General features: G+C 51.5%; 1 protein-coding gene across 1 annotated transcript in view; it reads left to right on the top strand.

The window, feature by feature from the left end:
* Positions 1-26,326, top strand: part of LARP4B (La ribonucleoprotein 4B) — a 160,937-nt gene that overhangs the window by 118,766 nt on the left and 15,845 nt on the right. Inside the window, exons 10-12 of the mRNA XM_075315469.1 lie at positions 5,164-5,217; positions 6,123-6,332; positions 6,461-6,567. Coding sequence (XP_075171584.1) covers positions 5,164-5,217; positions 6,123-6,332; positions 6,461-6,567 — 371 coding nt within the window. The remainder of the gene's footprint in view (positions 1-5,163; positions 5,218-6,122; positions 6,333-6,460; positions 6,568-26,326) is intronic.

Genomic DNA, 26,326 nt, shown 5'->3' with positions numbered 1-26,326 from the left:
ATACTCTATCAGCGATAGTGAAGCTTCCACTGGACAAGCAGTGCTCGCTACGGACTGGAGTGCAATCTCTCCTTCAGAGCCAGTCGCACTCACTGAGGCGCCTCATGCATTTCCTAGGAAAGATGGTAGCAGCAATGGAGGCAGTCCCGTTCGCGCAGTTTCATCTGCGCCCTCTACAATGGGACATTCTACGCCAATGGGACGGGAAATCGACGTCCCTCGACAGGACTGTCTCCCTCTCTCAGACTGCCAAGGACTCTCTCCGTTGGTGGCTTCTCCCCACCTCATTGTCACAGGGAAAGTCGTTCCTTCCCCCGTCCTGGGCAGTGGTCACGACGGATGCGAGCCTATCAGGGTGGGGAGCGGTGTATCTCCACCACAGGGCTCAGGGGATGTGGACTCTGGAAGAGTCCACCCTGCAGATCAATGTTCTGGAAATCAGAGCAATCTATCTTGCCCTGCGAGCCTTCCAACAATGGCTGGAAGGCAAGCAGATTCGGATTCAGTCGGACAATTCTACGGCGGTGGCGTACATCAACCACCAAGGGGGAACACGCAGTCGCCAAGCTTTTCAAGAAGTCCAACGGATTTTGACGTGGGTGGAAAGCAGAGCGTCCACCATATCCGCAGTTCACATCCCAGGCGTGGAAAACTGGGAAGCAGACTTTCTCAGTCGCCAGGGCATGGACGCAGGAGAATGGTCCCTTCACCCGGACGTGTTTCAGCAGATCTGTTGCCGCTGGGGGACGCCGGACGTCGATCTGATGGCGTCACGGCGCAACAACAAGGTCCCAGTTTTCATGGCACGGTCTCACGATCACCGAGCACTGGCGGCAGACGCCTTGGTTCAGGATTGGTCGCAATTCCGACTCCCCTATGTGTTCCCACCTCTAGCATTGTTACCCAGAGTTCTCCGGAAAATCAGGTCCGACTGCCATCGAGCCATACTCGTCGCTCCAGATTGGCCAAGAAGGTCGTGGTACCCGGATCTGTGGCATCTCACGGTAGGCCAACCGTGGACACTACCAGACCGTCCAGATTTGCTGTCTCAAGGGCCGTTTTTCCATCTGAATTCTGCGGCCCTGAACCTGACTGTGTGGCCATTGAGTCCTGGATCCTAGCGGCCTCAGGTTTATCTCAGGAGGTTGTTGCCACAATGAGACAGGCTAGAAAACCATCCTCAGCTAAGATCTATCACAGAACGTGGAAGATATTCTTAGCGTGGTGCTTGGCTCAAGGGTTTTCTCCCTGGCCATTTGCATTGCCAATTTTTCTTTCCTTCCTGCAGTCTGGGTTGGAAAAAGGTTTGTCGCTTAGCTCTCTTAAGGGTCAAGTCTCCGCGCTATCCGTATTCTTTCAGAAGCGCTTGGCACAGCTTTCTAAAGTACGCACGTTTCTCCAAGGAGTTTGTCATATCGTTCCTCCTTACAGACGGCCATTGGAACCCTGGGATCTGAACAAGGTTCTCATTGCTCTCCAGAAGCCGCCTTTCGAGCCTTTGAAAGAGGTTCCCCTTTCTCGGCTTTCACAAAAGGTAGTTTTTCTTGTGGCGGTCACGTCTCTTCGAAGAGTGTCCGAGCTAGCGGCGTTATCTTGCAAATCTCCCTTCCTGGTGTTTCACCAAGACAAGGTAGTACTGCGTCCAATTCCAGAGTTTTCTCCCAAGGTGGTTTCTTCCTTTCATCTCAATCAGGATATCACTTTACCATCTTTGTGTCCGCATCCAGTTCACCAATTTGAAAAGGGTTTACATCTGTTGGACCTGGTGAGAGCACTCAGGATTTACATTTCTCGCACGGCGGCTCTACGCCGTTCGGATGCGCTCTTTGTCCTAGTCGCTGGTCAGCATAAGGGATCGCAAGCTTCCAAATCCACCCTGGCGCGGTGGATCAAGGAACCAATTCTTCACACATACCGTTCTGCTGGGCTTCCGATTCCATCTGGACTGAAGGCCCATTCTACCAGAGCCGTGGGTGCGTCCTGGGCATTACGGCATCAGGCTACGGCTCAGCAAGTGTGCCAGGCGGCTACCTGGTCGAGTCTGCACACGTTTACCAAACACTATCAAGTGCATACCTACGCTTCGGCAGATGCCAGCCTAGGTAGACAGGTCCTTCAGGCGGCGGTGGCCCACCTGTAGGAGGAGGCTGTCTGACAGCCCGTTCATGTGGTATCTTTTTACCCACCCAGGGACTGCTTTTGGACGTCCCACTGTCTGGGTCTCCCAATTAGGAGCGAAAAAGAAGAAGGGAATTTTGTTTACTTACCGTAAATTCCTTTTCTTCTAGCTCCAATTGGGAGACCCAGCACCCGCCCTATTTGTTCTTAGGGTTTCGTTTTTTCGGGTGCACATGTTGTTCATGTTGTTTCTTAAGTTCTCCGATCGTGTTATCGGATTGAATTTGTTTTTGAAACTGTTATTGGCTTTCCTCCTTCTTGCTTTGGTACTAAAACTGAGGAATCTGTACTCCTACGGGAGGGTGTATAGCCAGAAGGGGAGGGGCCTTACACTTTTAAGTGTAGTTCTTTGTGCGGCCTCCAGAGGGCAGTAGCTATACACCCACTGTCTGGGTCTCCCAATTGGAGCTAGAAGAAAAGGAATTTACGGTAAGTAAACAAAATTCCCTTCTTTATCAACAAACTTTCAAAGATCAAGCAAACAGAAGAAACTTTGTAAATCTGCTTTTTTTCTCCACCTGTTAGCCGCCTCTCTGCCCCGCCGCCTCTCTGCCTCTCTGCCCCGCCGCCTCTCTGCCTCTCTGCCCCGCCGCCTCTCTGCCTCTCTGCCCCGCCGCCTCTCTGCCTCTCTGCCCCGCCGCCTCTCTGCCTCTCTGCCCCGCCGCCTCTCTGCCTCTCTGCCCCGCCGCCTCTCTGCCTCTCTGCCCCGCCGCCTCTCTGCCCCGCCGCCTCTCTGCCCCGCCGCCTCTCTGCCCCGCCGCCTCTCTGCCCCGCCGCCTCTCTGCCCCGCCGCCTCTCTGCCCACCAAAGGGAATCTGACTGCTGATGCCTCCTGCCTGATCCACGGGCAACACTTATCAGACACTGGCTTTATGATTTCAGCCATATATTGAAACCCTGAAATGAGGGCAGTGTTTCAAAGGAAAAACAGTTTGGTAGTTGTCGGAGTGACCGAGCGGCATGAGAGACTAGTCAGAAAGGCGGGTCCCTGAGGGATTGGGCAGCATATGTCAGCTGTCAGGTTCCCTTTTAAGAACATTGTTCTTTGAGCCATTTCTAAACATGGCAGGGACAGCAGGAGGCCTTCTTGTGTGCTGTGTATAGGAGACATCATTGCATCTAGCTTCCACCCACCAGCTCAGAAACAACTGAAAATACAGTAGAGCCTGTAGAGGGCTGGTGAAAAATAGAGTATCAGTCATATAATGGGCCACAAATGGTGTAATTCCTTATGTACGTCCTCATGACGGCTTATTCTGAAGTCTCCTGAATCAACAGAAGCACTTTTTAAACTAATTTGACTTGCACTGAAAGAAATTAAATATACGCAGAGACGCCCCATGTATGTATGATGTGCTACATTAGAAACTGGATGAATATGCCACATCCTTGTATGTTTGCTAACTTAGTGTTGTCTGGCACAACCTGGAGATGAACTTTTTATTTTAAATTATTTTTTTTTTTTTGACAATTCACTAGCTATTACCATATTTTTCGTTGTAAAAGATGCACCGTATAAGATGCACCCCAAATATAGAAAGGTAAAAACAAATAAAAAATGGAAAAATGGGGTCCGTCTTATACTCCACTATTGTCTTACCAGAGGGGTCGGCAGTGGTGGTGGAGCGGGGTCACAGGATGCGGTGGGTCAGTGCTGGCAGTGACGCAGGCGGGTCAGTGCTAGCGGTCCGGGGGTCAGTGCTGGTGGTGGAAGCTGCAGTGGTTGTGTGCTGGAGCTGGACCAGGACAGTGCGGTGAGTGTCCCAAATACTGTCTGCGGTCCGGGCTTCAAATAAATGGAGCCCAGAGTGGCGCATGGGCAGATAAAGCTCTTATCCAAGAGCTCCATCTGCGCACACGCTGACTCTTGGCACCATCATTTGAAGCCTGGACCGCGGACAGACCATCTGGGACACCCGCAGCACAGCTATCGCAGTCCGCACAGGCATACGGCCGCCCGCACAGAGTGGCAGGCCGCCCGCCCACCTGCAGAGAGCCAGCAGCCTGCCCGCACAGATATGCCCCCCCCCCCCACACCAATTCTCCACCTCCCGGTTAGGCTACTTTCACACATCCGGTTTGAGCCGTGCGGCTCAATCCGGCTGTGAAACCTATGCAACGGATGCGGTGAAAACACCGCATCCTTTGCATAAGTTTTTACATGCGGCCGGGCCGGTTTTTTACGGTTGCGGCATGCTAATGAGCATGCGCAGTGGAAGAAACCGCATGCGGCGGCCGGATGGTTTTTTTTTCGCATCGCGCCGCATCCGGCGTCCATAGGCATGCATTGAAAAATACGCCGCAGTGGCCGGATGCGGCGGCGATGCGTTTTTTTTTGCCAGAGCAAAAAACGTTGCAGGCAACGTTCCATCCGGCCGCGGCATCGGCTAAATCTGCCGCATGCGGCAAAAACCGGACCGAACGCAGGCCCATGCGGCACAATACGGCACTAATGTAAGTCTATGCAAAAAAAACGCAACCGGCGGCAAAAAAAAAACGGTTGCGGTTTTTCTGCAGAGCGCCGTATTGTGCCGCAGAGCAAAAACCGGATGTGTGAAAGTAGCCTTAGCTATATTTGGATTTTAAGACTGAACTCTTATTTTCCTCTCGAATTTTTGGAAGGAAAAAAGGCGTCATATAATCGAAAAAAACGGTAATTTATATCCGGCTCGTTAATTTGCGACATTTCACATTTGCATCTGTGATACCAGGCAAATGGCTTCATTCATCAAATCTGCAATTGTGAATAATGGCACACAACAGGCAAAAAAAACCTCTGATGTCTTCTTGGCGACTGAGTATCTGATCAGTTAATAGGTCCTAATTTTGGAGTGTCCCCCCCCCCCCCCCCTCCCTGATGCTGAGCAATTTGCATTATTTACCTAGTTAATGGAGGCTGCTCTCCTCTAACTTGAACAAATTACTACTAAAGGAAAATAACATACTTTTTTTTTTTTTTTTTTTTTTCCTTTGATCATTCCTCAGGCTTACAGGTACCTAAGGGAAGAAGTGAAGATGTTCCAAGGGAAGCCAATTAAGGTTAGACAATCAAGTACTTCCAAGACATTGTCTAAAGGCCCAGTCACACACAACGAGATCGCTGCTGAGGCACTGTTTCTGTGACGCAGTAACAATCTCGCCAGTGATCTTGTTGTGTGATACCTACCAGCGATCAGGCCCCTGCTGTGAGGTCGCAGGTCGTTGTTGAATGTTCCGGACCATTTTCTTAAAAGGCGATGTCCTGCTGGGCAGGACACATTGCTGTATTTGACGCTGTGTAACAGGGTCCCAATGACTGCTGAGATCGTTACACAGGGCGCTACTGCGACCTGTATCGTTACTGAGTCGTTGGTAAGGTCTGACTGTGTGACATCTCACCAGCGATCCTTATCAGGTCGCCACGTTTTCGGGATCGCTGGTAAGTTGCTTAATGTGACGGAGGCTTAAGATTAGAAAAACATGGCTGCTTCCTTTCAAACCTGGCGCCACCAGGTTTTGTGTAGAATTGCAGCTCAGCACCATTCACTTCAGTGCCGCTCAGCTGCCATAACATTCACATACTGTGGACGGGTGGGGCTCTGGTTTTAGATAGAAAAGCATGGCTGCTTTCTTCCTATATATGGACCACCTTCTCTAAAAGGGTTGTCCAGTAACAAGACATTGCTGGCCGGCATTCTGTGATCAGAATAGGAGCTGCTCTGCCTGATCCAGACATGGCCGCCGCACATTGAGCTGTGCTGTGCAGCTCCCCTCTGTGTTCACATCTGGCCTCAGCTGATCAGTTAGGGTGTGGGGTGTTCAGGACAGCTTACTGATCTAATATTGAGGACCTTTCCTCCAGGATAAGTCATCAATGTCATGTGTCTGGACAAACCCTTTATTAACAATGGACATGTCCCATAGATGTATAAACATTGACTAACCCAACTTGCATCTGTTTTCAGGCAAGAATAAAGGCAAAGGCAATCGCGATAAATACCTTTTTGCCAAAGAACGGTTACCGACCTCTGGACATGAATCTGTACACACAGCAGCGCTACACGACGTCCTTTTACTTACCTCCCGTGTATAGTCCGCAGCAGCAGTTCCCACTCTACAGCCTCATTACTCCGCCGAGCTGGTCCACTGCACACAGCTACCTTGACCCTTCTTTGGTACGTTTCTTTTTTCTTTTTTCCCCTCCACTTTGATCAATATGGGCTGCCATTTATAGACCAGGTTTTTATTTCAATTACATTGCATTTAATTGACGTTCCTCTAATATTTTTTTTTTGTTCTATAGGTGGCCCCTTTTCCTAATACTGGATTCATTAATGGGTTTACATCTCCAACTTTCAAGCCAACAGCATCACCTTTGGCATCTCTACGACCTTACACGCCTAGGAACAGGCAAGTGAATTGTATATTTTGGTAAAATTTGATGTCTTCATGTGCTACTGTGGCCTTTTTATGTACTCGTTGTGCACTGGAATATCTGACATCACATACACCATGTAAAAAGAGTGCTATTTGAGACCCTAGGTAGAATAAAATATATATATATTTATATTTTAGGCCCTCAGTTATATCAGGAAATTACTCTGTGAAAATTGCTGTATCGGTCTGTATTTCTAGGAGCTCAACAAATCCACTTCGGTTGTCTGTCAATAGCGACGCCTCCATTGGAATCTATACCCTGGCTAATCATAGCCTTTAGACTGGGGTCACACTGGCTTTATTTCAGGTCAATCGCATAACACTTGGCTCCCACTCTGCAGAAGTATAAGCAGAGTGTCATGCCACTGTGATGCGATCCTACGATCGCAGCACACCCACGGAGGAGAGGGCAGGAGTAATCTCCCCATCTCCTCTGTCAGCTGATCCAGTTATTGCACTGCACATGTGTTACACCGGTGTAAAGCGAGTGCAATGCAAGGTTTCTCTCACACGCATAGACTTGTATGGGTGCGAGTGAAAATGAATCGGATTCCACCCGCAGCATGCTGCAATTGTTTTCTTCGTCGGGATTGGTTTCTTGGAGAAAATGCTCATGGGAGCTGCCCCGTAGAGTAACATAGGTCCGAGGGGAATGCGATTTCTTTATCGCATTCCACTTGCTCCATTTTACTTGCCATGTGTGCTTACTCTTAACCCCTTCAGGCCCCGGGCACTTTCCGTTTTTGCGTTTTTTGTTTTTTGCTCCCCTTCTGAGAGCCGTAACTTTTTTTTTTTTTATTTTTCTGTCAAGCTTGCCATATGAGGGCTTGTTTTCTTTGTCGCTCCATTGGGAGACCCAGACAATTGGGGTGTATAGCTTCTGCCTCCGGAGGCCACACAAAGTATTACACTTTAAAAAGTGTAACCCCTCCCCTCTGCCTATACACCCTCCCGTGCATCACGGGCCCATCAGTTTTTTGCTTTGTGTTGAAGGAGGCACACATTCACGCAAGCTCCACATTTTAGTCAGCAGCAGCTGCTGACTTTATCGGATGGAAGAAAAGAGGGCCCCTAACAGGGCTCCCGGCATGCTCCCTTCTCACCCCACTCTGGTCGGCGGTGCTGTTAAGGTCGAGGTACCCATTGCGGGTACAAAGGCTGGAGCCACATGCCGTTATCCTTCCCCATCCCTTAGGGGCTCTGGGAGAAGTGGGATCCTAACCGGTCACCATGCACTGGGACCGGGCTCCCTCCGCAGCCCCTGGGGGAATCTGCTGGACAGGAGACCGGGTATCATCAGGGACAGGCCCTGCTTCTCTGAGGTACTCTGTGTCCCCTTGGGGACGGCGCATAGAGCGCCTGTGTAACAGACGCTGCAGCGGCTGCTGTGTGTTTTGTGTCGCCGGGACTACCGCGCCTGTTTGCCGGCCGCGTTACTAAATTTAGTCCCCGGCTTCTGCGGCCTATTACTGCATACTCCTGCCCCCGGGCCTGCCAGTCAGGGGTAAGGGCGGTACGCTAGACTGGACATCAGCGGTGAGGGCCGGAGCATACTTGGGTATCCTCCTCCCCCCTCACTGAGCACTGTGGGGCACCAGATTCCCGCACTTTCTGAGGCACGCCCACGGCTCCCTCCTTCTCTGAGAACGCTGGCAGCCATTGTTATCATCACTTCTGCCGGTGGAGAACTTCAGACCGAGCTCACAGCTCTGGGAGGCCCAGGCAGGGAATTTGGTGGACACACAACCGCTGAGGGCGGTCGGTAAGCCGCATCGGTTACCAGGTACTGGCCCCCCTGGGTGCCGAAGTGTATATATATATCCATATATTGTATACATTTGCTCTGTTCGGCCGCATTATTTGCTTTTGGCTATATACCCTCACTGATTGCTAAGAGGAGACAACAGCATGTCGTCCGCAAAAAGCAAGGGTGCCAAGGCACAGGCTTATTTTGCAACCTGTACCTCTTTTTGAGGCTATGTTACCTGCAGGTTCCACCTACCCTCATTGTGTGCAATGCTCGGCCCCTGTGACAGAGTGGTGATCCCTGTTCCCCTTCAAGAATGTGGTCGCGGTTTTTACTCCAACTTGTTTGTGGTGCCAAAAAAGGACGGATCATTCCGTACCGTTCTGGACCTCCAAACTGCTCAACAGACACGTGAAAACCAGACTGTTCCGGATGGAATCTCTCCGCTCCGTCATCGCCTCGATGTCCCAAGGAGACTTCCTAGCATCAATCGACATCATGGATGCTTATCTCCACGTGCCGATTGCACCAGAGCATCAGCGCTTCCTGCGTTTCGCCATCGGAGACGAACACCTCAGTTCGTGGCACTGCCTTTCGGCCTGGCGACAGCCCCACGGGTCTTCACCAAGGTCATGGCAACAGTGGTGGCAGTCCTACACTCTCAGGACACTCGGTGATCCCTTACTTAGACGATCTTCTAGTCAAGGCACCCTTCCGGGTGGCATGCCAACACAGCCTGAACACTGCTCTGGAGACTCTCCAGAGGTTCGGGTGGATCATCAATTTCCCAAAGTCAAAATTGACACCGACCCAATCGCTAACTTACCTCGGGATGGAGTTTCATACTCTCTCAGCGATGGTGAAGCTACGCTGGACAAACAGCGTTCACTACAGACAGGGGTGCAATCTCTCCTTCGAGCCCAGTCATACCCCTTGGGGCGCCTCATGCACTTTCTAGGGAAGATGGTGGCAGCAATGGAGGCAGTTCCATTTGCGCAGTTTCATCTGCGTCCACTCCAATGGGACATTCTCCGCAAATGGGACAGGAGGTCGACGTCCCTCGACAGGAACGTCTCCCTTTCTCGGGCAGCCAAAGCCTCTCTTCAGTGGTGGCTTCTTCCCACTTCTCTGTCGAAAGGAAAATCCTTCCTGCCCCCATCCTGGGCTGTGGTCACGACGGACGCAAGTCTGTCAGGGTGGGGAGCGGTCTTCCTCCACCACAGGGCTCAGGGTACCTGGACTCAGCCAGAGTCCTCCCTTCAGATCAATGTTCTGGAAATAAGGGCAGTGTATCTAGCCCTAAAGGCGTTCCAGCTGTGGCTGGAAGGCAGGCAGATCCGAATTCAGTCGGACAACGCCACGGCGGTGGCGTACATCAACCACCAAGGCGGCACACGCAGTCGTCAAGCCTTCCAAGAAGTTCGGCGGATTCTGCTGTGGGTGGAAGCCACGGCCTCCACCATCTCCGCAGTTCACATCCCGGGCGTAGAAAACTGGGAAGCAGACTTTCTCAGTCGCCAGGGCATGGACGCAGGGGAATGGTCTCTCACCCGGAAGTGTTTCAAGAGATCTGTTGCCGCTGGGGAACGCCGGACGTCGACCTAATGGCGTCCCGGCACAACAACAAGGTCCCGGCATTCATGGCCCGGTCTCAAGATCACAGAGCTCTGGCGGCAGACGCATTAGTTCAGGATTGGTCGCAGTTTCGACTGCCTTATGTATTTCCTCCTCTGGCACTGCTGCCCAGAGTGTTACGCAAGATCAGGTCCGACTGCCGCCGCGCCATCCTCATCGCGCTGGACTGGCCGAGGAGGTCGTGGGTACCCAGATCTGTGGCATCTCGCGGTGGGTCAACCGTGGGCACTACCAGACCGACCAGACTTGCTATCTCAAGGGCCATTTTTCCATCTGAATTCTGCGGCCCTCAACCTGACTGTGTGGCCATTGAGTCCTGGATCCTAGCGTTTTCAGGGTTATCTCAAGAGGTCATTGCCACTATGAGGCAGGCCAGGAAACCAACGTCCGCCAAGATCTACCACAGGACGTGGAGGATCTTTTTATCCTGGTGCTCTGATCAGGGTTTTACTCCCTGGCCGTTTGCCTTGCCCACTTTTCTGTCTTTCCTTCAATCCGGAATGGACAAGGGTTTGTCTCTCGGCTCTCTCAAGGGACAAGTATCGGCGCTTTCCGTGTTTTTTCAAAAGCGTCTAGCCAGGCTTCCGCAGGTACGCACGTTCCTGCAGGGGGTTTGCCACATAGTCCCACCTTACAAGCATCCGCTAGAACCCTGGATCTTTAACAGGGTGCTAACGGCTCTTCAGAACCACCTTTCGAGCCGATGAGGGATGTTTCTCTTTCACGCCTTTCGCAGAAGGTGGTCTTCCTAGTGGCAGTCACATCACTTCGGAGAGTGTCTGAGCTAGCAGCGCTGTCATGCAAAGCCCCCTTCCTGGTGTTTCACCAGGATAAGGTGGTTCTGCGTCCGGTCCCGGAATTTCTCCCTAAGGTGGTATCCCCTTTTCATCTTAATCAGGATATCTCCTTACCTTCTTTTTGTCCTAATCCAGTTCACCAATGTGAAAAGGATTTGCACTTGTTAGATCTCGTGAGAGCACTCAGACTCTACATTTCTCGCACGGCGCCCCTGCGCCGTTCTGATGCGCTCTTTGTCCTTGTCGCTGGCCAGCGTAAGGGGTTGCAGGCTTCCAAGTCAACCTTGGCTCGGTGGATCAAGGAACCGATTCTTGAAGCCTACCGTTCTTCTGGGCTTCCGGTTCCTTCAGGCTGAAAGCCCATTCTACCAGAGCCGTGGGTGCGTCCTGGGCATTGCGGCACCAGGCTACGGCTCAGCAGGTGTGTCAGGCGGCTACCTGGTCGAGTCTGCACACTTTCACGAAACACTATCAGGTGCATGCCTATGCTTCGGCAGATGCCAGCCTAGGTAGGCGAGTCCTTCAGGCGGCGGTTGCCCACCTGTAAGAGGGGGCCGTTTTACGGCTCTTTTTATCGAGGTATTCTTTTACCACCCAGGGACTGCTTTTGGACGTCCCAATTGTCTGGGTCTCCCAATGGAGCGACAAAGAAGGGAATTTTGTTTACTTACCGTAAATTCCTTTTCTTCTAGCTCCTATTGGGAGACCCAGCACCCGCCCCTGTTCCCTTCGGGCTGTTGTTCTTTTGTGTACACATGTTGTTCATGTTGCATTGTTCTTTGGTTCATGGTTTTAGTTCTCCGAACATCCTTCGGATTGAGTTTACCTTAGACCAATTTATAAGTTTCCTCCTTCCTGCTTTGGCAACAAAACTGATGGGCCCGTGATGCACGGGAGGGTGTATAGGCAGAGGGGAGGGGTTACACTTTTTAAAGTGTAATACTTTGTGTGGCCTCCGGAGGCAGAAGCTATACACCCCAATTGTCTGTGTCTCCCAATAGGAGCTAGAAGAAAAGGAATTTACGGTAAGTAAACAAAATTCCCTTCTTTTGTGTGACGAGTTGTACTTTTAAATGAACCAAAAGTTTTACCATATAGTATACTGGAAAACAGCAAAAAAATTCCAAGTGTGGAAAAACTGCAAAAAAAGTGTGATGGCACAATAGTTTTCTTTGTCGCTCCATTGGGAGACCCAGACAATTAGGGTGTATAGCTTCTGCCTCCGGAGGCCACACAAAGTATTACACTTTAAGAAGTGTAACCCCTCCCCTCTGCCTATACACCCTCCCGTGGATCACGGGCTCCTCTCAGTTTTATGCTTTGTGTGGAAGGAGGCACACATCCCCTCATGCATTCTCATTTTAGTTATATCGGTTGAAGAAAAGAGGGCCCCCACGGGGGCCCCGGCATGTTCCCTTCTCAACCCCACTACGTCGGCGGTGTTGTTAAGGTTGAGGTACCCATTGCGGGTACAAAGGCCGAGCCTCATGCCGTCTCCTTCACCATCCCTTAGCGGCTCTGGGAGAAGTGGGATCCTGAGCGGTCATCCATTTACTGGGACCGTGCTCCCTCCGCAGCCCCTGTGGGAATCTGCCGGACCGGAGTCTATTCAACCTCAGGGACCGGGCCCTGCAACTCTAAGGTACTCTGTGTCCCCATTGGGGACTTTGCAGGGAGCGCACCTTCCTGCCGGACGCTGCGGCAGCTGCTGAATTGAGAAGGCCGGCGGACTTCCGCACCGACCGTGCCTGCTTGTCGGGCGCGGTCTCAAATTTAGTCCCCGGCTTCAGCGCGGCCTGGTCGCAAAAATCCCGCCCCCGGGCCTGCCTGTCAGGGGTAAGGGCGGGACTGCCGACCTGACGTCGGATGTGAGGGCTGGGAGCATCCTGCACGTTTCCTCCCCCCTCACTGATCACTGTGGGGACCCCAGATTCCCGCACTTTCCTGGCGCCACCCACGGCTCCACTCCTCCCCTGAGAGCTTCGGCAGCCATTTTTTGGGCATTCTGCCGGTGGAGGATTCTCAGGAACAGCTCTGCAGCTCCAGGGGACCTAAGGCAGGGAATCTGGAGGACACACACACGCCGCTTGTTAGCGGTCGGTAAGCCACACCGGTCACCCGGTGCTGGTCCCCCCTAGGGTGCCGGAATAGATACATATTTATATATATATTTCTGTTCGGTCGGGCTGTATACCCTTTTTTGCCCATATACCCTCAGTGATCATTCTCCTAGGAGACAACAGCATGTCGTCCACAAGGAGCAAAGCTGCTAAGGCACTGGGTTTTTCTTCATCGTTCCTTATGGGAGACCCAGACCATGGGTGTATAGCTTCTGCCTCCGGAGGACACACAAAGTACTACACTCAAACGTCTAGCTCCTCCCTCCGGGCTATATACACCCCCTGGATGACAATCTAACCAGTTCAATGCTTTGTGTTCCAGGAGGTCACACACACACACATGCATTCTCTGATTTTTCATTTTTAAGATTTTTGATTCAAAGATATGGAAGAAAAGCGGGTCCAGTCTGGACTCCCGGCATGTCCCTTCTCACCCCACTGTGTCGGCGGTGCTGTTAAGGTTGACTTTACAAGGCTGGAGCCTTCACATGCCGTGCTCCTTCACCATCCTCTGAGGCTCTGGCTTGAAGTGGGAGCCATCACGGTCCTCTCTGCTTTGCAGGAGACCGGTCTCCATCCGCAGCCCTGTCAGGATCCTGCTGGACGGAGCTGTCCCGGACTCTGCTGACCATGCATCATCCCCCTTCTCAGGGCGCCTCTGCTGCTTCGAGCTCTGCAGAGCTCTCAGAGCATGTTTTAGGACCCCGTCCTCCTAAACGGAGACGCAGGGACCCTTCTCCTTCCTCGTCCCACGGCTCTGATTCACGAGCTGAGGTGCAGGGCGAGGAGGATACTTTTACTGTGGGTTCAGACGCTACCTCTATGTACCCCATTGACTTATCTGAGGGTGATGCGGATGTTAGTGATTTGATTGCATCCATGAACTCCGTACTGAACCTCAATCCACCAGTGTCAGAGGAACAAGCCTCTCTGGTAGAAATACACCAGTTTACCTCTCCTAAGAGAGCTAGGAGTACGTTTTTTAACCACTCCAGTTTTCAGGCCACTGTTTCCAAGCCCAGGGCCTGTCCTGACAAACTCTTTCCAAAGCGTAGTTATGATGACCGTTTTCCCTTTCCACCTGAGGTGGTTAAGGAGTGGGCTCAGTCCCCAAAGGTAGACCCTCCGGTGTCTAGAATCTCAGCCCGGACAGTCGTATCTGTGGCCGATGGCACCTCTCTTAAGGATCCCACTGACCGCCAGGTTGACCTTCTGGCCAAATCTATATATGAGGCGGCAGGAGCCTCGTTCTCCCCCGTCTTTTGCAGCAGTGTGGGCTCTTAAGGCAGTCTCTGCCTCTCTGGCGGAGATACATTCCCTCGCCAGGGACTCTATACCCGAGATGGTTGCCTTAACTTCCCAGGCTTCGGCCTTTTCATCCTACGCCATGTCTGCCATTCTAGAGGCTTCTCACCGCACGGCGGTGGCTTCCGCTAAGTCTCTCGCGATCCGCAGGATCTTGTGGCTTTGAGAGTGGAAAGCAGACGCTTCTTCTAAGAAGTACCTTGCTGGGCTCCCCTTTGCTGGGTCCCGGCTGTTCGGTGAACAACTGGATGAAATTATTAAGGAAGCTACTGGCGGGAAGAGTACTTCCATGCCACAAACTAAAACCAGCAAACCTGTCCAGGGCAGGAACCAGTCGAGGTTTCGTTCCTTTCGTTCCTCTAACTGGTCATCCTCTAAGCCCTCAGCTTCGTCCACTACCTCAGCCAAGGATCGTAAACCCAACTGGCGCGCGAAGCCGCGTCCTCAGAAGAACGGAGGAGCCGCTGCCACCAAGGCAGCCTCCTCTTGACTATCTGGCCGAGCCAGTAACGTCCTTGGTCGGTGGCAGGCTCTCCCACTTTGGCGACGTGTGGTTTCAACACGTCTCCGATCAGTGGGTGCGGGATATCATCTCCCACGGCTACAGGATAGAATTTTCTTCCAGCCCGCCAAACAGATTTTTTCTGTCCGCTCCCCCCTGCTCCAAAGCCGCCGCCTTCTCACAGGCCGTGGAATCCTTGCAGGCCAACGGGGTAATTGTTCCGGTTCCCGCCCGGGAACGGTTCAGAGGTTTCTACTCAAACCTCTTCCTAGTCCCCAAGAAGGACGGTTCCTTCCGGCCCATCCTGGATCTCAAGCTTCTCAACAAGCATGTTCAGGTGCGGCGCTTTCGCATGGAATCTCTGAGATCGGTCATTGCCTCAATGACCCAAGGAGATTTTCTAGCATCCATCGACATCAGAGATGCCTATCTGCATATGCCTATTGCGGTTTCACACCAGCGTTGGCTACGCTTTGCAATCTGAGAGGAACATTTCCAATTCGTGGCTCTCCCCTTCGGGTTAGCCACGGCCCCTCGTGTTTTCACCAAGGTCATGGCAGCAGTGGTTGCGGTCCTGCATCTCCAGGGGTTGGCAGTAATCCCCTACCTGGACGACCTTCTAGTCAAAGCCTCATCCAGTGCAGACTGCCAGCGGAGTGTCTCGCTCACTCTCGCCACGCTTGTTCAATTCGGGTGGCTTGTCAATCTGCCCAAGTCCACTCCGACCCCGACCCAGGAACTTACGTACCTAGGGATGCAATTCGAGACTCTGCCGGCACTTGTGAAGCTGCCCTTAGTCAAACAGCAGTCCCTTCATCTGGCGGTGCGCTCTCTGTTGAAGCCCCGCCGTCATTCCATCAGGCACCTCATGCAGGTGCTGGGTCAGATGGTGGCGTCAATGGAAGCGGTTTCCTTTGCCCAGTTCAATCTGCGTCCCCTGCAGCTGGACATTCTCCGCTGTTGGGACAAGCGGATCTCTTCCTTGCACAGGCTAGTGGCTCTGTCGCCGCAGACCAGGAGCTCTCTTCAGTGATGGCTTCGGCCCCTCTCTCTGTCACAGGGACGCTCCTTCCTGACTCCGTCCTGGGTGATCCTCACCACGGATGCCAGCCTCTCCGGCTGGGGAGCAGTATTTCTCCACCACCGAGCACAGGGCACTTGGACTCCGTCCGAATCAGCCCTCTCGATCAATGTGCTGGAAATCAGGGCTGTTCTTCTAGCTCTCGTAGCCTTTCACCACCTGCGGGCAAGCACATCCGAGTCCAGTCAGACAACGCGACAGCGGTTGCCTGCATCAATCACCAGGGCGGGACTCGCAGCCGCCTTGCGATGTTGGAGGTTCAACGAATCCTTCAGTGGACGGAGGACTCCAAGTCCACCATATCCGCAGTCCACATCCCAGGCGTAGAAAACTGGGAGGCCGATTATCTCAGCCGTCAAACCATGGACAGCGGCGAGTGGGCCCTGCATCCGGCAGTGTTCAGGTCAATCTGCCGCAAGTGGGGCACTCCGGAAGTGGATCTAATGGCATCCCGGCACAACAACAAGGTCCCGGTTTACGTGGCTCGCTCCCACGATCCTCAGGCCTTCGCAGCGGACGCGCTGGTTCAAGATAGGCCAGACGGAACTGAGACCAATGTGTTTCCCCCTCTGGCTCTCTTGCCCAGGGTTCTGCGCAAGATCAGAATGGAGGGCCGTCGGGTCATAATCATTGCTCCGGACTGGCCCAGGCGAGCTTGGTACCCAGATCTGCTCCGTCTGTCCGTAGAAATGCCGTGGCATCTCCCGGACCGCCCAGACCTTCTCTCTCAAGGTCCGTTTTTCCGCCAGAATTCTGCGGCTCTCAGATTGACGGCGTGGCTCTTGAGTCCTGGATCCTGACAGCTTCAGGCATTCCTCCTGAGGTCATCTCCACTATGACTCAGGCTCGGAGGTCTTCCTCGGCCAAGATTTACCACAGGACTTGGAAGATTTTCCTGTCCTGGTGTCGCTCTTCCGGCCATGCTCCTTGGCCGTTCTCTTTGCCGACCATTCTGTCCTTTTTACAGTCCGGTCTGCAGCTAGGACTGTCCCTCAATTCCCTTAAGGGACAGGTGTCGGCTCTGTCGGTATTATTCCAGCAGCGTATCGCCCGACTGGCTCAGGTGCGTACCTTCATGCAGGGCGCATCTCACATCATTCCTCCTTACCGGCGGCCTTTGGATCCCTGGGATCTTAATCTGGTCCTCACGGCCTTACAGAAACCCCCCTTTGAGCCTCTTAGGGAGGTTCCTTTGTTTAGGCTTTCACAGAAAGTGTTTTTTCTAGTAGCCATAACTTCTCTCAAGAGAGTCTCTGATTTGGCTGCGCTCTCTTCGGAGTCACCTTTTTTGGTGTTTTCACCAAGACAAGGTGGTTCTCCGTCCGACTCCGGAGTTTCTCCCTAAGGTGGTGTCTTCTTTCCACCTTAACCAGGACATTTCATTGCCTTCCCTTTGTCCGTCCCCTGTGCATCGCTTTGAGAAGGCGTTGCATACCTTGGATTTGGTGCGGGCGCTCCGAATCTGTGTCACGCACCGCCGCTTTTAGGCGGTGCACCTCACTTTTTGTGCTAACCACGGGTCAGCGCAAGGGTCTCTTGGCTTCTAAACCGACCCTAGCTCGTTGGATTAGGTCGGCCATATCCGATGCCTACCAGTGTTCTCAGGTGCCCCCTCCGCCAGGGATTAAGGCGCACTCGACCAGAGCTGTCGGTGCCTCCTGGGCTTTCAGGCACCAGGCTACGGCTCAGCAGGTTTGTCAGGCTGCCACTTGGTCTAGTCTGCACACCTTTTCGAAGCACTACCAAGTGCATGCTCATGCTTCGGCAGATGCGAGCTTGGGCAGACGCATCCTTCAGGCGGCTGTCGCCCATTTGTGAAGTTAGGTTTTGCCTACTTCTCAGTTTTGTTTATTTCCCACCCATGGACTGCTTTGAGACGTCCCATGGTCTGGGTCTCCCATAAGGAACGATGAAGAAAAAGAGAATTTTGTTTACTTACCGTAAATTCTTTTTCTTATAGTTCCGACATGGGAGACCCAGCACCCTCCCTGTTGCCTGTTGGCAGTTCTTGTTCCGTGTGTTTCACCGGCTGTTGTTGTAGACAGAGGTTCCGGTTTTTCCGAGTTTTACTCTATCTCTACTTATGGGTGGATGTCCTCCTTCAGCTTTTGCACTGAACTGGTTAGATTGTCATCCAGGGGGTGTATATAGCCCGGAGGGAGGAGCTACACGTTTGAGTGTAGTACTTTGTGTGTCCTCCGGAGGCAGAAGCTATACACCCATGGTCTGGGTCTCCCATGTCGGAACTATAAGAAAAAGAATTTACGGTAAGTAAACAAAATTCTCTTTTTTTGCGGTCTGTACCTCTTGTGGGGCTATGTTACCTGCGGGTTCCACCTACCCTCACTGTGAGCAATGCTCAACCCCTGTTTCGCTTGCTCAGCCGGAACCTCAGTCACTAGTGGGCCCCTCGGCTCATGTAGACCCCCCTGCTCCCCCTGTCCAGGCGGCAGGGACAGAGTTCGCCTCTTTTGCTGAGAAACTCTGAGTCACTTTCACATTCCATGGCTCAGTCTATGGACAAATGGTCTGCTAAGCTGCTAGAAGCTTTGCAGTCCAGACCGGTCCTTACACAGGCCCTGGCTCCTGTTGGATCGTCGCCTCCAGGCCCCTCTCGGTCAGCGCCGCAGCGCGCTCCCAGGTTGGGCCCTAGGTCCCACGGGGAGGATTCCGGCCCGGACCACAGTCCTAGATCGGCTAAGCGGGCTCGCTGGGAATCTTCCCCGACTTCTTCTCGCTGCTCGGGTTCCCAGCTTGAGGATTCTCTGGAGGATGAGGCGGACGTAGCAGCCCAGGGCTCTGACCCGGACGTCGCCCTTAACTTTGATACACCTGAAGGGGACGCCTTAGTGAATGATCTTATCTCGTCCATCAACCAGGTGTTGGATCTCTCTCCCCCGCCTCCTCCTATAGAGGAGTCGGCGTCTCAGCAGTAGAAACACCAGTTTCGGTTCCCCAAACGTACACGTAGTGTGTTTTTCGATCACTCTAACTTCAGAGACGCTGTCCAGAAGCCCAGAGCGGTTCCGGACAAGCGCTTTACTAAGCGCCTCACTGACACGCGTTACCCCTTCCCCTCTGAAGTCGTTAAGGGTTGGGCTCAATGTCCCAAGGTGGATCCTCCAGTCTCTAGATTGGCGGCTAGATCTGTGGTATCGGTTGCAGATGGCTCATCGCTAAAGGATGCCACTGACAGGCAGATAGAGCTCCTGGTGAAGTCCATCTATGAGGCCACGGGCGCGTCTTTTGCCCCGGCCTTTGCAGCCGTGTGGGCACTCCAAGCTATCTCGGCTTGTCTGACCGAGATTAATGCTGTCACACGTAATTCTGCTCCGCAAGTTGTGTCTTTGACTTCTCAAGCGTCAGCTTTTTTTTCCTACGACATGAACGCAGTCCTAGACTCTGCTAGCCGTACAGCTGTGGCATCCGCTAACTCTGTGGCAGTCCGCAGGGCCATGTGGCTGCGCGAATGAAAGGCAGACTCGGCTCCAAGAGGTTCTTAACCGGTTTGCCGTTTTCTGGCGAACGCTTGTTTGGCGAACGATTGGATGAGATTATTAAGGAATCCAAGGGAAAGGACGCCTCCTTACCCCAGTCCAAACCTAAGAGACCTCAGCAACGAAAAATACAATCGAGGTTTCGGTCCTTTCGTCCCTCCGCCAAGCCCCAATCCTCTTCGTCCAGCAGGCCGGAGAAAGGCCAGAGGAACTCCTATGCGTGGCGGTCCAAGTCACGCCCCCAAAAGGCCGCAGGAGGCACTGCCTCCAAGGCGGCCTCCTCATGACTCTCGGCATCCCCTAGCCGCATCCTCGGTCGGTGGCAGGCTCTCCCGCTTTGGCGACGCCTGGTGGCCACATGTTCAAGACCGATGGGTGAGAGACATTCTGTCTCACGGTTACAGGATAGAGTTCAGCTCTCGTCGTTTCTTCAGAACCTCTCCGCCCCCCGCTCAGGCTGACGCACTTTTTCAGGCAGTGGACGCTCTGAAGACAGAAGGAGTTGTGACTCCCGTTCCCCTTCAGGAACGTGGTCGCGGCTTTTACTCCAACTTGTTCGTGGTGCCAAAAAAGGACGGATCATTCCGTCCCGTTCTGGACCTCAAGCTGCTCAACAGACATGTGAGAACCAGACGGTTTCGGATGGAATCCCTCCGCTCGGTCATCGCCTCGATGTCACAAGGAGACTTCCTAGCATCGATCGACATCAAGGATGCTTATCTCCACGTGCCAATCGCACCCTGACATCAACGCTTCTTGCGTTTCGCCATCGGGGACGAACACCTTCAGTACGTGGCATTGCCTTTCGGCCTGGCGACAGCCCCACGGGTTTTCACCAAAGTCATGGCATCCGTCGTGGCGGTCCTACACTCTCAGGGCCACTCGGTGATTCCCTACTTAGACGATCTCCTAGTCAGGGCCCCTTCTCGGGTGGCGTGTCAACACAGCCTTACCGTTGCTCTGACAACTCTCCAGCAGTTCGGGTGGATCATCAACTTCCCGAAATCCAAGTTGACACCGACCCAATCACTGACTTACCTCGGGATGGAGTTTCATACACAGTCAGCGGTAGTCAAGCTACCGCGGGAGAAACAGATTTCTCTGCAGGCAGGGGTGCAATCACTTCTTCGGAGTCAGTCACACCCCTTAAGGCGCCTCATGCACTTCCTGGGGAAAATGGTGGCAGCGATGGAGGCAGTGCCGTTCGCGCAATTCCATCTACGGCCACTCCAATGGGACATTCTCCGCAAATGGGACAGGAGGTCTGCTTCCCTCGACAGGAACGTCTCTCTTTCCCTTGCAACCAAGACATCACTTCAGTGGTGGCTCCTTCCCAATTCTCTATCGCAGGGAAAATCCTTCCTACCCCCAACCTGGGCTGTGGTCACCACGGACGCGAGCCTGTCAGGGTGGGGAGCGGTTTTTCTCCACCACAGGGCTCAGGGAACCTGGACTCCGATAGTCTTCCCTTCAGATCAATGTTCTGGAGATAGGGGCAGTGTATCTAGCCCTATTGGCTTTTCATCGGTGGCTGGAGGGCAGGCAGATCCGTATCCAGTCTGACAACGCCACTGCCGTCGCATACATCAACCACCAAGGCGGCACTCGCAGTCGTCAAGCCTTCCAGGAAGTCCGGCGGATTCTGCAGTGGGTGGAGGCCACAGCCTCCACCATCTCCGCAGTTCACATCCCGGGCGTAGAAAACTGGGAAGCAGATTTTCTCAGTCGTCAGGGCATGGATGCGAGGGAATGGTCTCTGCACCCAGAAGTGTTTCGAGAGATCTGTCGCCGCTGGGGAACGCCGGACGTCGATCTCATGGCGTCATGGCACAACAACAAAGTCCCGGCTTTCATGGCATGGTCTCAGGATCACAGAGCTCTGGCGGCGGACGCTTTAGTTCAGGATTGGTCGCAGTTTCGACTGCCTTATGTGTTTCCTCCTCTGGCGATTCTGCCCAGAGTGTTACGCAAGATCAGGTCCGACTGCCGTCGCGCCATTCTCGTCGCTCCAGACTGGCCGAGGCGGTCGTGGTACCCGGATCTGTGGCATCTCACGGTGGGTCAACCGTGGGCGCTTCCAGACCGCCCAGACTTGCTGTCACAAGGCCCATTTTTCCATCTGAATTCTGTGGCCCTCAACCTGACTGTGGCCATTTGAGTCCTGGCTCCTAGCGTCTTCAGGGTTATCTCAGGATCTTATTGCCACCATGAGACAGGCCAGGAAGCCAACGTCCGCCAAGATCTATTACAGGTCTTGGCAAATCTTCTTATCCTGGTGCTCTGATAACGGTTTTCCTCCATGGCCGTTTGCATTACCCACTTTTCTTTCATTCCTTCAATCCGGAATGGACAAGGGTTTGTCACTCGGCTCTCTCAAGGGCCAAGTATCGGCGCTCTCCGTATTTTTTCAAAAGCGCCTAGCCAGGCTTCCGCAGGTCCGCACGTTCCTGCAGGGAGTTTGCCACATAGTCCCACCTTACAAGCGTCCGCTAGAACCCTGGGATCTTAACAGGGTGCTAACGGCTCTTCAGAAACCACCTTTCGAGCCGCTGCGGGATGTCTCTTTATCACGTCTTTCGCAGAAGGTGGCCTTTCTAGTGGCAGTTACATCACTCCGGAGAGTGTCTGAGCTTGCAGCGCTGTCATGCAAAGCCCCCTTCCTGGTGTTTCACCAGGATAAGGTGGTTCTGCGTCCGGTCCCGGAATTTCTCCCTAAGGTGGTATCCCCTTTTCATCTCAATCAGGATATCTCCTTGCCTTCATTTTGCCCTAATCCAATTCACCAATGTGAAAAGGATTTGCACTCGTTGGATCTGGTGAGAGCACTCCGGCTCTACGTGTCTCGCACGGCGCCTCTGCGTCGTTCAGATGCGCTCTTTGTCCTAGTCGCTGGCCAGCGTAAGGGTTCGCAGGCTTCAAAGTCAACCTTGGCTCGGTTGATCAAGGAACCGATTCTCGAAGCCTACCGTTCTTCTGGGCTTCCGATTCCTTCAGGGCTGAAAGCCCATTCTACCAGAGCCGTGGGTGCGTCCTGGGCATTGCGGCACCGGGCTACGGCTCAGCAGGTGTGTCAGGCAGCTACGTGGTCTAGTCTGCACACTTTCACGAAACACTATCAAGTGCATACCTATGCTTCGGCAGACGCCAGTCTCGGTAGGCGAGTCCTTCAGGCGGCGGTTGCCCACCTGTAAGAGGGGGCTGTTTCGGCTCTTTTTTTATTGAGGTATTCTTTTACCCACCCAGGGACTGCTCTTGGACGTCCCAATTGTCTGGGTCTCCCAATGGAGCGACAAAGAAGGAAATTTTATTTACCGTAAATTCCTTTTCTTCTAGCTCCTATTGGGAGACCCAGCACCCGCCCCTGTTCCCTTCGGGCTGGTTGTTCTTTGGTGTACACATGTTGTTCATGTTGAATTGTTCTTTTGGTTCATGGTTTTCAGTTCTCCGAACATCCTTCGGATTGAATTTACCTTAGACCAATTTATAAGTTTCCTCCTTCCTGCTTTTGCACCAAAACTGAGGAGCCCGTGATGCATGGGAGGGTGTATAGGCAGAGGGGAGGGGTTACACTTTTTAAAGTGTAATACTTTGTGTGGCCTCCGGAGGCAGAAGCTATACATCCTAATTGTCTGGGTCTCCCAATAGGAGCTAGAAGAAAAGGAATTTACGGTAAGTAAACAAAATTCCCTTCTTTGGGATGTTTTATTCAGTGTTTACTATATGGTAAAACGGATGTGTGGGTGTGATGCCTGAGGTCGGTGCGAGTTTGTAGACCCCAAATATGTATAGGTTTACTTGTATCTAAGGGGTTAAAAAAAATTCACAAGCTTGTCCAATAAAAGTGGCTTACGTTTTGCGCCATTTTCCGAAACCTGTAGCGTTCTCATTTTTTGGGATCTATGGCTCAGTGACTGCTTATTTTTTGTGTCTTGAGCTAACGTTTCTAATGGTACCATTTTTGCGCAGATGCTACGTTTTGATCGCCTGTTATTGCATTTTGCGTAAAACTTGCGGCGACCAAAAAAAACGTAATTTTGGCGTTTGGAATTTTTTTGCCACTACGCCGTTTATCAAGCAGATTAATTGATTTTATATTTGGATAGATCGGGCATTTCTGAACTCGGCGATACCAAATGTGTATTTTATTTTTTTTTTTAACCCTTTAATTTTCAATGGGGTGAAAGGGGGTGTTTGAACTTTTTATTTTTTATTTTTTTTATTTTTTAAACTTTTTTTTTTTTTTTTTTTTTATTTTATTAGTCCCCCTAAGGGGCTTTTGCGATCAGCAATCCGATCGCTCTGCACCATCTGCTGATCACATCTATACAGCTGTAAACAGCAGATACAGTCACTTTCTGATTCATTCGGTTCCGGGCCAAGTGAAAACGAAAGTGACTCGTCATAGCTGCAGGCGTCATCACATGACCCTGTGCTACCATAGCAACCACCGAAAGTCACGTGATCACTCACGTGACTTCTTGTGGGGGCGGCGGTAAGTGAAAATCATGAACGCGAGTATATACATCTCGCTGCCAGACTTTGGCAGCAAGATGTAAGGGGTTAATGTTACGGGTGCAATGAAATTCCACTCATAACATGCAGGCACACATGTCAGCTGTTGAAAACAGCTGATATGTGTGCCGATCGCCGCACCCTGCCCGGGCAGGGGGTGGGGCTTAACGTCACACGCTCCATGACTGATATAATTGTCAAAGGTTGTGAAGGGGTTAAGGAGAGAGAAATTTACTTTTTTTTTCTCATTAAAAGCTCTGATTAGTCGGGGTACAGTTTCCAATGGAGGTGTCACTATTGACCGACGACTGTAGTGTACTTGTTCAGCTCTTAGAGCTTCAGACCGGTACAGCAGAGTCCTTTTCCGATAATATTAAAGGTCCTGTCTTCTGTTCTTGTTTTTATTTTATTTCCATTGCTACTTTGAGTATTTCATTTTTTTATTTTTTTTTATTTTTTCCCCTGATTTATGTTGTTCCAGAGATATGGGGAAAACCCGAATACTCAGGGGAGCAGCAAAGTATATAATTTAGAGGAGAAGTGGCCACTTTTGACCTGGTGAAAGGTCCGCTTTAAACTTAAAGGGGTTTTCTGCTACTTGCATATTATTGACCCATCCTTGGGTTAGATTTTCAATACCCAGTACACACATCGATCGGCTCCAGCAATGTCTATATGGAAATGGTGGGCAGAAACAAACAGCTCTGTAATGTGTTTTTTTTTTTTTTTTTTTTTTTTAAGTGGCCATTGCCTGCTCCTGTATACTTCAACCATTGTATTTGAGATTGCACACTAGACACAATGCAGAGCTGTGCTGTTCTGGCTGCTATACTGCTAACGTCTGGCCCGTTGGGTGTGATTGCTGAGCATCGGACCCCTAACTATTGTAACAGTGATGAACCTAAGCAGAACAGTCCTAGACCACTCCTATAAAGCGAGCTTATGTTGGTTTGCTGTCCTGGCCATTGCAGACATACTTCTAGATTTATTCATTCTGTCATCTGCTTAGACTAGAAACGTGCGCAAACGCTGCCAAATTTCAGTGATTCATGGCTTATAATAAATTTGGTGAAACTTGCTAAAAATACGCAAATGTTTCTGTTACATAATTTCTTGGCTGACTTAGTTTACACTGTTATATTGCACCTGGAAAAAAAATTGCCCCATACCTTTTAATAAATCCGTCTCATTTTACAATGCCTCGTTATCCAGATTCTTTTAAAAATTGTCAGAGCAAAAAGTGTCTAAGTTTGGTGCAAAATATGGTCTGCTGAATACTGCTTAGTAAATCCCCCCCTCCCTCCCCCCCCATAGTTGTAATGTGGAAAACTGCTCCCCTTCCCTGTACTGCTATATTTTCTATTAGTATTACAATATTTGGTAAAAGCTCTATTTTACAAGCTGAATGTAAAGTGAAAAAATAAAATAAATATTTGATTGTCTATTCTAACGTATGAAGCTATTGTATATTTTGTAATATGCCGATTAGAATTCCATTTACCGGCTTCCTGTAACTGGCCATTATTCATGCTCACTCCTGTGTGTGTTTTTTGCGGGGTAATTGACACTTTGGGATTACAAGATGCTGACATAACCTGTAGGTCGTTGCAGGTATTTTGGGGTCGTAGATATTTTCAAGCTGGTTGAGCTTCATATCACTGACGGCAGGACTGTAGTCATTCCTAATTTCTAAGTGGATAAATGAAGCCCAGTTTTCTCAGACGTAGGCGACTACTTGCTTGTATTCTGTTAGCCGTCATACAAAAAGTATTCCTAATAATTGATAGAATAGAATTATTACCCTATAAATTCAGTGTGTCACCTTTAACTTATGGAATATTGTATGTGAAAAAACAGTTCACCCATGTTTTTAAGGGTAATCTAGGAAAAAGGTACTACAACCGGATCCTGTGGATTGAATGTGCAGTGCATGCAACCACAATTGTTATTTTACCGGATTCTTCTGCAGCGGGATACAGAATTTAATCGTCTGACACTGGAGTCAGCTGAACTCCTGATCTCACAGCTCTCACACGCTGCGAAGGATGCAGGTTAACAGCAGTCACTGCCTGCTGCCGATCACATGTGCCGGCTGTGTGGTCAGGAGTTCAGATCAGCTGACTCCAGTGCCGGACAACTACTTGTTCTGTGTCCCGCTGCATCCATCGCAGAGTGTACGGGCTGTGAGGTCAGCTGAGTTCAGTGCCGTCCGAACTTGGCTGACCACACAGCCCGCACACGCTGCGATGGGTGCAGGGGGACACAGAACAAGTAATCATCCGGTACTGGAATCAGCTGATCTGATTACTTGTTCTGCTCACTGTGTCGTCAGGAGTAGGGATGAGTGATCAGTAAAATGGTCTGGTGCTCGATGGGCGGAAGCCCATGTCTATTTTTAGTTTTATTTTATTTTTATTTTTTAATTAAAAAAAAAACAATAACCCAAACACATAAACCTAACCCCAGGGTTAGGGGTAAAAAAGTGTGGGCTCCCGCTGCATTTTATTTATTGCTAAGGGTAACTCAAGCAGCTACC

Source organism: Anomaloglossus baeobatrachus, chromosome 6 (genome assembly GCF_048569485.1).
Source record: "Anomaloglossus baeobatrachus isolate aAnoBae1 chromosome 6, aAnoBae1.hap1, whole genome shotgun sequence".
NCBI lineage: Eukaryota > Metazoa > Chordata > Amphibia > Anura > Aromobatidae > Anomaloglossus > Anomaloglossus baeobatrachus.
The sequence above is the reverse complement of the archived record's forward strand: the minus strand, read 5'-3'. Positions and strand labels throughout refer to the sequence as shown.